General features: G+C 32.7%; 2 protein-coding genes across 4 annotated transcripts in view; one reads left to right on the top strand and one right to left on the bottom strand.

Annotated features, from left to right (window-relative positions):
- LOC137933368 (putative phospholipase B-like lamina ancestor) overlaps positions 1-5,863 on the bottom strand; it is a 36,315-nt gene extending 30,452 nt beyond the window's left edge. Inside the window, exon 1 of one of the 2 annotated variants that reach the window (XM_068777300.1) lies at positions 5,705-5,863. The gene's annotated coding sequence lies outside the window, so the exon portion shown is untranslated. Of the gene's footprint in view, positions 1-853; positions 962-5,704 lie in introns of those variants that run through there. The other variant, XM_068777301.1, reaches the window with a different exon arrangement.
- A 722-nt stretch (positions 5,864-6,585) lies between these two features.
- LOC137933551 (nanos homolog 1-like) lies at positions 6,586-13,395 on the top strand. 2 transcript variants are annotated; one of them, XM_068777511.1, is made up of 7 exons: positions 6,586-6,751; positions 6,850-6,907; positions 8,006-8,119; positions 9,513-9,548; positions 11,269-11,417; positions 12,232-12,407; positions 13,336-13,395. In XM_068777511.1, the coding sequence occupies exons 1-7, from the start codon at positions 6,662-6,664 to the stop codon at positions 13,340-13,342; spliced, it is 630 nt and encodes a 209-aa protein (XP_068633612.1). In that variant the 5' UTR covers positions 6,586-6,661; the 3' UTR covers positions 13,343-13,395. The 2 variants fall into 2 exon arrangements, with proteins under 2 accessions (XP_068633612.1, XP_068633613.1); XM_068777512.1 differs by lacking the exon at positions 9,513-9,548.
- Positions 13,396-14,056: the final 661 nt, after the last annotated feature.

Here is a 14,056-nt window from a genome sequence, read left to right as displayed (position 1 = left end):
CAATACACAATAGCGTAAAAATTGTCGATAGCATTTTTGTTGATACTATTGTGGAAACGTCCTCTGTGATTACATCACTGTACTGCGCACAGATTGTACTGCGCTGACGCGTTGATCACACGATTGTACTGCGCTGCTGACGATCGATAGATCCATTATAAATTACAATTAATTTATTGGAAATCATTGACGTCGTAATAATATGCGAAGACAGGAGGAAAGAAGACTACTCCGTGACAACTGCGAGTTCTATATAATTTCATCATCATCATTATTTCAGCCGTAGGTTGTCCACAGCATGACATAGGCTTCCGTCATACATTTCCCATACCATCGGTTATAATAACAACGAAATAAAAAAAATTAGTAAATAAATATTACATAAAAATTTTTGGTTAGTAACTTTGATCAAGTCTGTAAAGGTTTCACAAAATTAATTGCTGTTTTTCATGAGTTTCCAACATTATTCTTCAAAACTTTGATTGATTACTTAGTTTTTGTGAGAAACAGCGTGTTTTTCGAAAATAAATGTAAAACAACATTTTATTTTTATCATTATACACACCGAGCTCCTCCTAATAATGTCTTAAAATATCAGGTGATAATAACTTAACATTTCCATTTATAATACTTATCAGCACAATGTTTACATATTATGATATATGCAAAGATAAGAAGATAAGACGGGTATAAACGTCAATACAATAATTCCGAAGCGCCAAGAAGAAACACCATAATTCATTTTTATCTTTGCTCGTCACAGTGGAAAGATTTATTTCTTTTTCGAGAAATTATGGGGATTTAGTAACATACACCATACATCTATTTATGATTATAAATAAAAATTACTCACGTAACTGCGTAAATATTTTTTATATGTTTAATTGAATAAATATTTAATCTATTTCGGTAGCGATTTTAAGGTACGTCTGCACCAACATTCAGATTTTACAAATACTTGATAGACCAGCGTTACTTACTAAAGCATTAACATTAATCAAATGAACAAAAACTAAGTCGTTTATAAAAATCTTCAAGCCTATTAATTTATGCTCGCTGGTGATGTAATTTTAATCTATATTATACAACTTATTAGATTTCCCATATTTAATGCCATTTAAGATTAAATTCAAAAGCTTTTCTTTGGTAGAGTTCATCATCATTTTAGGCGTCGGACGTCCACTGCTGGGTATGTCTCCCTCACAGATTTCCAATAATACCGAATGGAAGCGGCTTGCATCCAAATTTTACCACTCGCCTTAACTAAGTCATCTGTCCGCCTTGAGAGTGATCATCCTAAGCTTTACTTGCTGCTCCGTGGTCTTCACTCCAGAATCTTAAGACCTCAACGGCCATCTGATCTACGTGCTATGTGGCTTGTCCACTACTAGTTAAACTTGCCGCTCCAGTGGATGAGAGAGGCCTAAATTTAGCACTAGACGTCTTACGGCTGAAATGATGATGATGATAGAATGAAGAAGAAGAAAGATGATATGATGAAGTTTTAAGCATTTTATGGAATCAGTCAGTCAGTCCATCCTAAGTAAGAAAAGGACCAATATTTAGCCACTTCCGCACATGCAGTGGGAGCTGTGCAACAAAGTGCACCGCCCGCCAGCCCGCTGATAAATACGTCAAATCACTCAACACGTGTTTCACCCCTCCACGGGCATCTTCAGGAGTTATGTTACACCGATTAGTGCCAAACACAGAGAGTCAAGACTCTGACGTCAAATCTTTGACGGTGGCGGTTGTGTGATTCGCATTGTTTGCCGCATACGCATTTATCAACGGGCTGGCGGGCGGTGCACTTTGTTACACAACTACTACTGCATGTGCGGAAGTGGCTAAATATTGGTCCTTTCCTTACTTAGAAGTTTTAAGCCCTTCCTAAAGCTTACTTCCACCAATAATTGCTTAATTTTAATATGTGCGAACCACATCATTCAGAAAGAAAAACTAGTGGCTATGTAATGTTAGTCTTATTATTAACTGTAACTTACGTTCTGGTTGTTTTAATTTTATTATTATATTTTATAGCGAATTACGAATAAAAACTTTATGATATACGAGCATTAGATACATATCGCTTATCTTATAGTTAACATAGATATGACTTGATGAATAGATTCTAGTATGTTTCCTTGGGTTATGACTCACAGCCATTGTTATTCCGTTTTACGATACGAAGCCCTGCGAACATTAGTTCCATTGATTCATACAGAACCATGGTTAGCAGCGGTGCGTGCCCCGTTGACTGTATAGCATTATTACTAGTTGCTATGTGAAATCGTTCGCGGAGATAACAAATAATCAACTGTTTTATTTTTGTTACCATATCAAAACTGGTAACCCAAATATCATTTTCTTTTAAAAGTTTATATATACGAAGTTAAAAATAAATTACTGGTAGGTTAACGTAAAACCAATAACATTTTTATACCTATATTCAATTAAGAATTCGTCAATAGCAAATGCTATTTTCTCGTTCGCATTTACAATTTCAGGAGGTTTGAGATGGAAATGTGTTTATAGGACTTACCTAGATTTTTACAACAACTAAGCTCGAGTCCTGCCTCAGGTACCTTGGCCTGGTCCTTAACATTATTTATATTTCATTTATGTTCATTATTTATTTATTTTCATTTCATCACACGCTTAGGCGGACGCTCCTTGGAGTGTCTGGATTTAAAGGACTTTGAGAAGAAACCTCGGTTTAGGAGCTACTAGACACGCGTTTAACATTTAGGTTTGAACGTACCAAGAGATCTCGTCTCAATTAGTTTCTATTGAGAGGCATAACATTAACTAATAGTACGAGTGGTAACATTGAAAGTTTTTAGAATACCAAAAGTTTAACTAGGTTTCGACTGGTAAATAATTTATCATTATCGATAAAAACTTAAAAAATAGAAGACGAAGACAGATCCATAATATCTTAAAAATATTTTAGTTTTAATTCAGGAAAATTAATAACAAATCGTGATAAAGAATACGTTAAAGAATTAATAAAAAAAAAGCCAATTCTCAACATTTTTAATGCAACCAATGTAAAAACAATCGATATACATGTCGTAGAAACGTTTTATTACTATGAGCTTTGGAACCATAAACTGTAAAAAATAGCCAACAAGCATTTCACATTACAAAATAAAAAAACCTTGTCAAATTTTATATACGTAACTAGGTGTACGACATTTACAGGTCGGTAATAGATTATCGACAATTAGTAAAAATTAGGTTGACTCGGGTAATGTATAAATTAATAAATAAACTTAACATTTTTAGTAAAGGTTATGAAGTATCTATGCGGCTAAACAACGATGTGATTGGATCTATTTGTTTTGTTCATTTATGGTGTACACGTTAAAGGAGCAAAATTGAATATTGAAACCCTTTTAAAATCAAAATAATGTAATTAAATTTACACTTTTACGTATCATGACACAGGTATATGGCAATACAAATCAGTCAGATAAATTTAATGTCCACGGAATTTTAATAAATTCGAAGCCATTTTTACGTGCCTACATAAATGTTCCTTTATATTTATTACAATAGGAACAATTTCAACTCGTGCAAATTTAATTTGATATATTTAAATTTCACTTATTAAACAAGAACGAACCATTGTAATTCTTTGACGGTTGAGGTCAGTTAATCTATATCAAATATAGTTTTTTTTTTATAAATTTGTTTTAGAAAACATACATGACATGTTATTACAACAGATTTTAAATAAATTTATACCAAACACATACTAAAAGAAACATTTATATTTGACGACGATCAAACACTATCATGTTAACTGTTTGAATAAATAAGTAAGCCATATTAAACTTTATGCAACCTTATAATGTGCCTAGTTTACATAATGTATTTTTGTATAGATCATTTTTATTGTGTTATTAAATTGCATAAGTTTTATTATATTAGTAAAGTAAGTATTTAAGAATTTAGTACAATTTCCAAAGTGAAAAAATAATATCATTTTATTGAGGGACAGAGATCTTATTTAGCGAGTAACTCTAACGTAACGTTTATTAATTTCCGAGGTCTTATCAGTTAGAGTTATTTCCTTACCGGCCGTACATTAATAAAACCTTTAAATACATTCCAAAGTTACGACCGTCTGAGTCGATCCAAGTTTTTTTTGTGTGTGTCGTGAGACTGCGCTTATTTTACTGTCGTCTGACGTGCGGCTCTTTCCATATATATTTATATACCGACCACGTGTTATTGGAAAGAATCTTACTGCGGTGACACACGCTCGAGCTTATGAAGATCGCGATGTTAAAGTTCGCGAACTTTCGACGTCTACGATATACGGGCAGATTATCTCATACTATTCCGTGATATTGAATATCAATGAGATCTTCATTAAGAAATTACAATTCATTACAATTCATGCCATAAAATTATTAAAACAGTATTTTATATTTTTTATTACTGTTTTAATTTTAATATATTCAATGATTTCGCATGCATTTCTTGTTTTTTTTTTTTGCAATAAGCATTTTTAGTTAAACGATCATAAAAATACACATAATATTACTTCAACATTTTGAGAATTATTAATTTTAAATTGTAAACGTTATCAGTTCTCTTTTGTCTTTTTTAAGGTCCCGTTTTTGAGTCTCTTGTTCTATCATATTTGCGCAAAGGGACCTTCATATCAATAATTTTTCACTTATTCTCTTTATTTCTTCTTTGCGCTATCCTCTTTAACCTTTCACAAATACTTTTATTCTTTCGTCCTCCACATTCTTTTACATATTTTACTTCCAAACATCGCCTTTCAACTTTCGCCACATTTAACACAATACTACTCGTAAATATTTACTATTTTATTTTTTTTATTTCGACTTTTGAAAATTTTAGCATTTTTTTTTATTATTTTTTTTATACATTGAACATCTTATAATTTAAAAATAAACCTCATTGGTCTTAAACGTGATATAAATAGGTAACATTAATACGAATCATCACGAAAGATAATGGGATGAAGATATTGATGTGATTACAATCATTAGTAATGTCCAATTTAGAAATTAAAAAAGACTTCTTAGCGCGTAACACGTCAAATCAACTCGGGTCTTTAAACAATATGGCGGCTTGCAGCTCCCTGTGATAAACATGCGAGTCGAGACAGACTAAGAACATAATTTCAAACCGGTTAGATAGCGGAAAAACTTGCGGGACGATTTTAAAGTACGAAATACGTATATAAATGCTTAGAGGTGACACAAGCGAATTAGGTCGCCGAGCCCCAAGTACGCGTGCTTACTCGAACGTCTGTCACCGGGGTAAAGGAGACAATGTTCGGTCGCACACGGTATACAAATCATTGAGGTCAAGAGCCGCATGTCTAGACAAATTATAGTATTTTACGGGAAGGCCCCTCTTCGTTGTGCTTAAAAAATTTTAATTTAGAGAATAAAATTAACTAGAAAGTTATAAAATAATTGTATTATTTTGAGGGCTGCCTTGTGTGCACGAAAAGGTTGCATGTTCACATTCAACTGAATGATATGAGAGAAAGTTTATCCAAAAGACGCTATAAAACGTATGCAAGGAATGTTGTACTATTTAATTTTTTTCTTGTTAACTATTACAATTTACTGAAGAAAAACTTGTATGGTATGAAATTGTGCAATATGTACTCTATGATTAATTGAATGGGTAAAATGCAGACTTAACTTACGTTTTCATCGATTATACTCTCGAAGTTCTGAAGGTGGCCTTTGACGTGAATAACACCAAGGGGACTACATTTGAATAGGCACTGTTAAGGGCTTTCGTGCGAACTACAATGAGCCCTCTACTAACACAACCGCGCTTGCTTACATCGAGTTAACGATTGTCGTTTCTTTGTGAATTTGTGATAAAGTAGCGCTGCCGTCGACCCGCGCACACGCAGCGTAGCCGAACAGCTCTTCCAAGCGACGGACCATGCATATTTAAGTCTTTAATTTTTATTATAAACTCTATCATATTATGCTCAAATTTGCCACACTTCCTTCTCATTATAATTTTAAAAATTACATCAATTTACACCATACATTATTAAATAGTAATAAACAATTATTATTAAAAAAAGTACCATAGTAAAGAAAAATTGTTTAAGTAAATTTTATTTTCTGTTAATTAGTAAAAAAAAACTTTTATGGAGATGCATTTAATTCAACAACTAAATCAAACTGTGTACAATTGTAATAATGTCATCTAAGTAGTTTTATGCGCACCATGGCAGTACAACTGTCTTTAAAACTTTAGTAGTGACTCTATTTAACGACAGATGTCTCTGAAAACTAAAAATTACGATTGTATTTATTTTGATGCAGCTAATAAGAACTGAACTCGAATTCATCAAACATAAATATTCTAATTTAAAACAATGTTTGACATATTGTTTTAAAACTAAATGTTACAAATGATAAACATTATTAAAAGAAAATACTTTAAAATAACTATACTCTGGCAAATTTAATATCAGTAGACATAGTAAGAAAAATAATGTTAAAAGTTATACATGAATGAAGGTAGGTAAAACTTCTTTTTTAGCTACCTTGTCTTAATTTATGTAGTCGTACAAAAGGTCATTAGCAGAAATCCATTAATAGTTGCTACGTGGTTCCTAAATTATTTTACGTATTTCGACATGAACAATCTAAATGTATTAAATTCGGAAGTTGACGTAAACACTATATTACAATTAAATGGCAAGGAAGAAACAGAAATAACATCTGCTGTGAGTTCAATATTGACACATGTGTTATGCATAATAAAATTATTTTAGTAGCTAATCCAATACGATGCATGTAAACTCATATTATCTGTAAATTGCAGAAACCTTCAAATTTACCGTGCGAAAATCTAAAACGCGGAAACTTCGGGGTCAAAACAGGTAAGCTGTTTTTACATAATTAGAATATATTTTTTAATTTTTATGGCATAGACTGTAGAGGTAAGTGTAATAAGGCCTATAATTAATGACCTCTTGGTTTTTTTTCTTTCGCAATCGTTATATATACAAAAAAAAAGTAGTCTTTATCATTGTAGTTATCAATTTACCTTGAATAAATTATACGGGGCAGATTTTTATAATTTTTTGATGTTAAATATTATGTCACATTGTATTTGAATATTTCAAAGATAATTGAAATGTGTAACAAATATTTTGTTTCATTTTTGCTATATTTATAATTTTATTTGAATATTGAAGAAGATCCTAAAATATGGCAATGAACTATACTTAGTATTGCTGTAAATGTCATTAGAAACAAAATATCATTTATAATTGTACATAACATTTATTACTATTACAATGTGTTAGTTCAATACATTAATATAAAACCATTAAAATATATGAAACTTATTTGAAATGGTCTCTATTGGCTGCAAGTCTTTTAAACGTTGAAGCCAATTATCAATAGGAGCACGTACTCTTTCTATGGCATTATTCTTTTCATTTTTGTTATTATACCAATCGTATCGATTGTTTTAGGGACTCTATATTATCGAGCGCGAAAATTAGGAAACTAAATGACAGACCGATTCCCAAACTAAAAGTAGTATTTGGTTTATTATTTATTATAACAGTGTTTATGGCCAGGCTGTGTTTTAACATTACACAGTTCATAAATATCTTATTATTACTCTCAATAAACTTAACTAAAACTTGTTTATACTAATTTATTTGTAATCTCTACAAGTTAAATGACGCGTTTGCTTATTACTTATATGACACAAATAATAATAGTCTGTAACTTTACTCATGTATATTTTTCTGTTTTTGCCTTATTAATAAACTTGTTTAAGAATTGAATATAATGATGTTGTGAAATAATGGTGTGGATAAAATACAATGAATTTTCGTGAAATATTTTACTTTTAACTTTTATTTTAACTTAAATATAATTCAATTTAAGTATCCATACATTTATCATACTATGAAGTTTATAGATCGAAATCCTTATGTATATTTTAAAAATTTGTCATACAGATGCGTTGTCGGCGGTAAAATTGGATCCAGCCGTGCTCGAAGCACAGGTTACGCTTAATGTGGATTCCGATGTAAGCAATGAATCCCGGAAACCCTCACCAAAAGTTCAAAAAGGTACTTTCATGTGTAAAGGCCAGTGTTGCTTTGAATTTTGCATTCGATAATACACGAATAACTATATTCTACATTTATTAAAATAACACAAATGGAAGCGACTGACTGTTTTCAGTAAGTAGACGGATATTACTGTCAACCGAAATCTATAACTTCGTTATCTTTACTTTAGCCGTAGAATGTTTAATGCTAGACATAGACCTCTCATCTCCCCATTGGTTTCCTAAAGAACCGGTTGAAATCGGTCTGCATTCCGTATCTTCTGTCGACCTTCACAAGCTCCTCTATCCATCGTATAAGTGAACATAATTCGGGTCACTTACCGGTCCGTGGTCTTCATTCCAGAACCTTCTGTTGGCTATGTGTCCCGCCAACTACCATTTAACTTTGTCAATCTAAGGTAAATTCAGTCACTTTCGTTCATCTACAGATCTTTACATTCCTTATTGATTTTGTAGAGAAATCTCGAGTATATCTCTTTCTATGCCTCGTTGCACTTGCTAATCAAGCCTAAGGCTCAGGGTGGTTGACCTTTGGCTAGTGCCAGTGGCTAGACGACCTTATTCAGGTCATCGATTGTCATTGGACAGTCAGCTTCTAACAGGTCCTCCTGGAAATCTATGGGGGAGGGGGGGGGGGCTCATGTCCAACAGGGAACGTCCTACAACTAAAATGATGACAATAAATCATACCACAACGACGTCCATTGCTGCTGCCAAACATTAATACGCAAATATAGCTGTATTTTGATATAAAGGGCGCTAGAGCTAAATTTAATTACTAGTCTAACGAAAAGTACTCCATTATACGTACGTCTTGTCCTTTCACTTGTTATATAAAAGTGAAAAAGTATTAACGAGCATTAAAATATGTGAAACAATAAATGTCAAATAATTAAAAACGTCGTTACAACAATGGTAAAATACGTCTTTTTGACGCAAAACTGTGTAGTATAGATTGATTATACAACAAGACAATGGCTGTTTATGGTTCCTCGTGATAAAAAATAACAATACTGCGTAGTAATGCTTAGATATATATGTATATATCTAAGCAATCCATAATATTTATTGACAATTATTGTTTCACATATCTTAATGCTCATTAAAACTTTTTTCTCTTTTATATTGCAAGTGAAAAGACAAGTCGTACGTATATATATGTATAGATGTACATTTATAATATAAAAAATTCTTGTATTCAAAATTTTAATTTCAAAAAATATTAGCAATATTTCGTATTTCCTTAATGTTAGTTGTTGTTATTTTTAATAACTATTTCTTTAATATCTGAAATAACATGTCTCATCTTTTGTATTGGTGTTTAACTTTTCAACTGGACTATTTCTATTTCGTTGAAAATAGTTTACTTTTATCACCTTTTATCTTTACAGAACGCGACGTGTCGCCGCTTTGTTCTAAGGGACTGGGTAAGAGCGTCACGAACGATGATAATGCATTTTATATCTTGGCATCTCATTTTTGGGTAGTCTATACCAATATGCGCGATTATTAAATCGTCTTTATCTTAAAAATTAAAAAGTTGACTAAAATCCCCTTCAGATTTAACTGACATTCATAAATATTAGAAAATTATAGTAATATTAGAAAAACTAAATCATTTCGTCCATAAAATGTCCTCAAAAACTCACTTCTCTGTACGCTGTTGGTGCTGAGTATGTCTATAAGTAAAACTTATAATATTGTGAATAATTTAACTTTTTGTATTAAAAAAACATGTAAAAACGCATGAAACAACGAAATAATAATTCGTGCTAACATCTTTTCATTCTTTAACCTCTGATAATAATTAATAATAATATTTAATAATATAAACTTGTATTCATACAATACTCAAGACGAATGTAACTAAGTGTATAAATATTTGTATATTGCTGTGTAGAGTTTTTATTCTAAAACCTCATGTAGCAAGTCACTTATCATTACGTGACTGTCCTGCTCTAGTACAAATCAATATGTAATAAGTATAATCAATGATGATGATTTACGTTACAAAAAAAATCAAATGCATACAATATGTGATAACAGAGAAAAAAAAAATCTATTTCTTGGAACCATTGAAAGTGATTTGCATGCAAGTTTATCGAAGGACACGTTTAAGGACATGATCGCATGTGGCCGTTCTCTTGATTGTGAAATACGTTTAGAAACGACTACATAATGTGTGAGCTGTACAGAATACGATCTATATTTTTTGTGTTACCAGTAATGACTTATGAGATTGAAATGTGGCTATTCACTTCGGGGCTCATTGAAAAGCTCACAGATGTTCAACAAGCCGGGGAATTTCTCTACCAAATCGAATCACGAATAACAAGATTCGGATATTAGGGTCTGCCGCAAAACCGACCGGAGGATGTTATTCTTCTACCCCAACATCGCTTAGTCGCAGAAAGCGGGGAGAGCCCAGCCTCCATGACTCCGCCTTTGTTGAGTAGCAGAGACAGAAGTTCCAATCTTAGCTCCGTAGTCCACCTGTTCGCCTTTGTAGATAAACAGATTAGCCGTTTTAAACCAGCCCTTTAGTTTAACTGTCGGTGATCAGACCGCGGGTTTTAACCCACCCCTGCCCCGCCACATCCAGGCGATAACCAGGTTGAGGGGCTATTTTTAAAAGTTTTAAGCTATAATAGCAGCCGATCGAATCGAGGTTCCGCCAATTCGAAAACCCTGGGGTGACAACACGTAGCACGTTTCGACAACTCGAGCCAAGGACTTCTTTATCAGCGAATTCCTACCAAACCCTGTGATACAAATAATGTAACTGACCAAGCCGAGCGTTCTAGGACCCTGATCCTTACTACAAATAAGCAAAATGCCTTTAGCAGTATGCCTCAAGCTTGGTAAAGCTGTAAAAGCCAAAAGGCAAACAGCATTTCACAAAGAAAAAATAATTCTTTAAAACTATAAAATTATAGGCAACGGTTATTGGGAACTGTTAACCTTGAGACAATATATTTCAAACCCTTTCAAACCGGATTACAAGGTTCGCCTACTACTATTTGATGTCCGAATTAAAGATCTGTAGTACTGAACTAAATCACAAACAAATAATAGAGGCTCAAATAAAATGTTAAGTAAAAACTATTGTTAAAGTAATCCAGGGTTTAACTGGTATTTTTATTTCAGAGAAGCCGTCTTTAGATATGACTTTCGAAGAATCGTTATTTTCTATGCACAAGAATGATCAACTCAATCTTACCTCTCAACAATGTGCTCTGCTGATGTTTTTCGCCCAAAACCTGAAGAGTCAACCTTCCTTATTCCAGAAAAACGGAGTACGTATTTTTAAGAACCCTGTTTTTGATCGCTCACTCTCATCTTGGCAGGGACAAGGACTTTATTTTTTATATCATTACGATAGTTTTTCAGTTTGTTTCTTTTATTTCATTTTATTCATCTGCACATCACATTTTCCTTCGCTCTTTCTATTTGTCTTTCATCACTATCTTCGTTCTACTCTTCCCCACATTTTTTAGTGTCACAGTTAAAATTTGTCTTACTCTAGTTTCTTTGGTTTACTTACATATCTATTTATTAATAACATATTTTTGTCATTTTAATTTCCTGTGAATTATTTTAACATTCTATTCTGTTACTTTATTAATTTTTACCTATATTTTTACTTACCTTATTTTACTTATTCCTATTTAATATCTCCTGCATTATTGCATTGCAACACCTAAGAAATGTGGGGCGACGTTCGCTGACGCCTATTAGAGAGGCGATGTTACCGACCTCTATCTTACTCTCTATCTGTATCCAGATCGTTTCTTAGTCTTCCAAATACAGAACATTGATTTGTTTTTTCTATTGGAATGCCACGAACTAATAACTAGTGGCAGCACAAGGTCAGCGAGAACAGACAGTAACTAATAATTACTTATGTTTTTAAAATTCAAATTAGTACATAGAAAACACCTTCACATAATAAATCATCAATATGTTTTTTTTTTATAATTTCTGAATCCATTGATTTTACAATATAGTTCGGTGTAGCCTATCATCCTGTATAGATTTCTTGAAAAGATTGAATATTTAGTTTTAATTATGTTGTAATATTATTTCAAACTTGATACCGTTTGTCCTCAGAAGTGTGCGTTTTGCAAGAGCAACGGGCAGTCAGTAATGTGGTACACGAGTCATATTCTTAAAGACAAGAAAGGGCGGGTTAAGTGTCCAATTCTGCGGGCTTTTAAATGTCCTTTGTGTGGAGAGACTGGAGACCGTGCACATACTCCCAAATACTGTCCGCAATATAATTGCAGGTGACACATAACTTTTACTATTACATTTCTATAGTGCAAGTCATAGGAAATTGCCAGATGCTGTAAGTGCAAGACCAGTCATCGTGGCAATCTTTCGGGGAGGCATATGCCTTGCAGTGAGCGTCTATCGGCTGCGATGATGATGGTGGTAATGCAAAACCTGTATAGTGTTAATTAAAATCATGGTTGCCGTATTTTAAGGTTTTAGTTTTTCATTTTAAATCAATAAATTCACTTTTCGATCTAATATTTTAAATTCATTTTAATATCCCTTATTAAAGGCCAGATGAAAAATAAGGAAGCGGTAAGAAAATAAGTGGCATTTAAGTTTCTAATTATACATTTACGTATTTAAATCATTACTACTAATTACTACTATAACTAACTATTTACCTAATACTTTTTGTTATTTAAATCAACTGTAATTTAAAGTCAAAATAATATTGTTAAATTACAAGTGTATGTAGTTACAGGGACAAATGCAGTATCTTCAATACCTAGTTTTTACCTTGTTACAGCCGCAAAATAAAGGTTCCAGGAAATGGCACTAATTTAATGCCGGGTCGATTTGTTTGTTATTATTCAGAAAAATACAAAAGCTATGTATGAAGTTATTGCCTCCATGTAAAACCAAAAAAGGGTGGTTTCTGTCAAATTACAAATTCGGTAGATAGTTATTTCGATATCACAGTCCAACTCCCTTAAGGTCATAAAACGAAACATAAAAATGAAGGAGGAAGGGCATTATAAAAGTATGTGTGTGTATTTATTATTATTTGAAAAGAAAAAACCTTGAGATACACTTTTACATTCGATTAAATAGAAAAATGCTATAATCAATGCTAGTTTAATTTTGATTTATGTCAAACTAGATATGTTTATTAATGAAAATTATATTTATTCATCTTATTATTAATTTTGGTTTCAGATCATAACAACGGCCACACTTACGTCTTACTAACATGCTTTAAATAAAGAGCTTTTATCTTTTTAAATATTTTTTATTTTTCCTGGTTTCGTCTAGATTGCAAAATATTAGTATTATTAGGTTTTATTTAAGACAACGTCTATTCTTCTGCGAACCCATATATACATATGCTTTGGTAGAAATAGCAACCGACATAGGTGTCGTTCGGCCTTCGCGTGTACTTTTGGATCTGAAAGCTAGTTTTCCTCTTTCAAGACCCTTTGTCCCTCCAATCCTTGTTCCCTCCTGTCCTTCTCCGTCCATAAGGGACGACTAGCTCTGCAGGCATCTACTTGGGATCGCAATCCAGTATAAAATGCTCCAAATCCAGGTTCTTGGGTGAGCTCACGAGGTTAGTTACTATGAAGTGTTTTAGACTTTGCACCTTTAATCATAATTTCAGCCGTAGGACTTGCATTGCTAGGCCTCTTCCATAGATTAGTAATAGCTTCTTCAATGCTTCGCCTCCGGTAAAGCTATGATAGGCATATAACAGCAAATAGCAATAGCATATGTCAAAAAAAATCGAAAATATGAACGGCGTTGGGAATAGTCATATTATCTGAGATAAGCAGATGAACCAAGATCACTGACGTTGCTCTAAAAATTGCTTGTCAAAAGTGGCAGTGTGCGCAGGCAGGGGCACATCGCTCGTATAACCGATGGCCGTTGGGACCGAAAG

The sequence above is a fragment of the Battus philenor genome, unplaced genomic scaffold (assembly GCF_028537555.1).
Source record: "Battus philenor isolate CCGP_79_NKW_IND1 unplaced genomic scaffold, ilBatPhil1.0.hap1 SCAF_13, whole genome shotgun sequence".
Classification (NCBI taxonomy): domain Eukaryota; kingdom Metazoa; phylum Arthropoda; class Insecta; order Lepidoptera; family Papilionidae; genus Battus; species Battus philenor.
The sequence above is the reverse complement of the archived record's forward strand: the minus strand, read 5'-3'. Positions and strand labels throughout refer to the sequence as shown.

Coding starts and splice junctions, on each gene's coding strand:
- LOC137933551 (XM_068777511.1), top strand. CDS start 6,662: ATGAACAATCTAAATGTATTAAATTCGGAAGTTGACGTAAACACTATA. Junction 6,752..6,849: donor AAACAGAAATAACATCTGCT/GTGAGTTCAATA, acceptor TGTAAATTGCAG/AAACCTTCAAATTTACCGTG. Junction 11,418..12,231: donor CCTTATTCCAGAAAAACGGA/GTACGTATTTTT, acceptor GTTTGTCCTCAG/AAGTGTGCGTTTTGCAAGAG.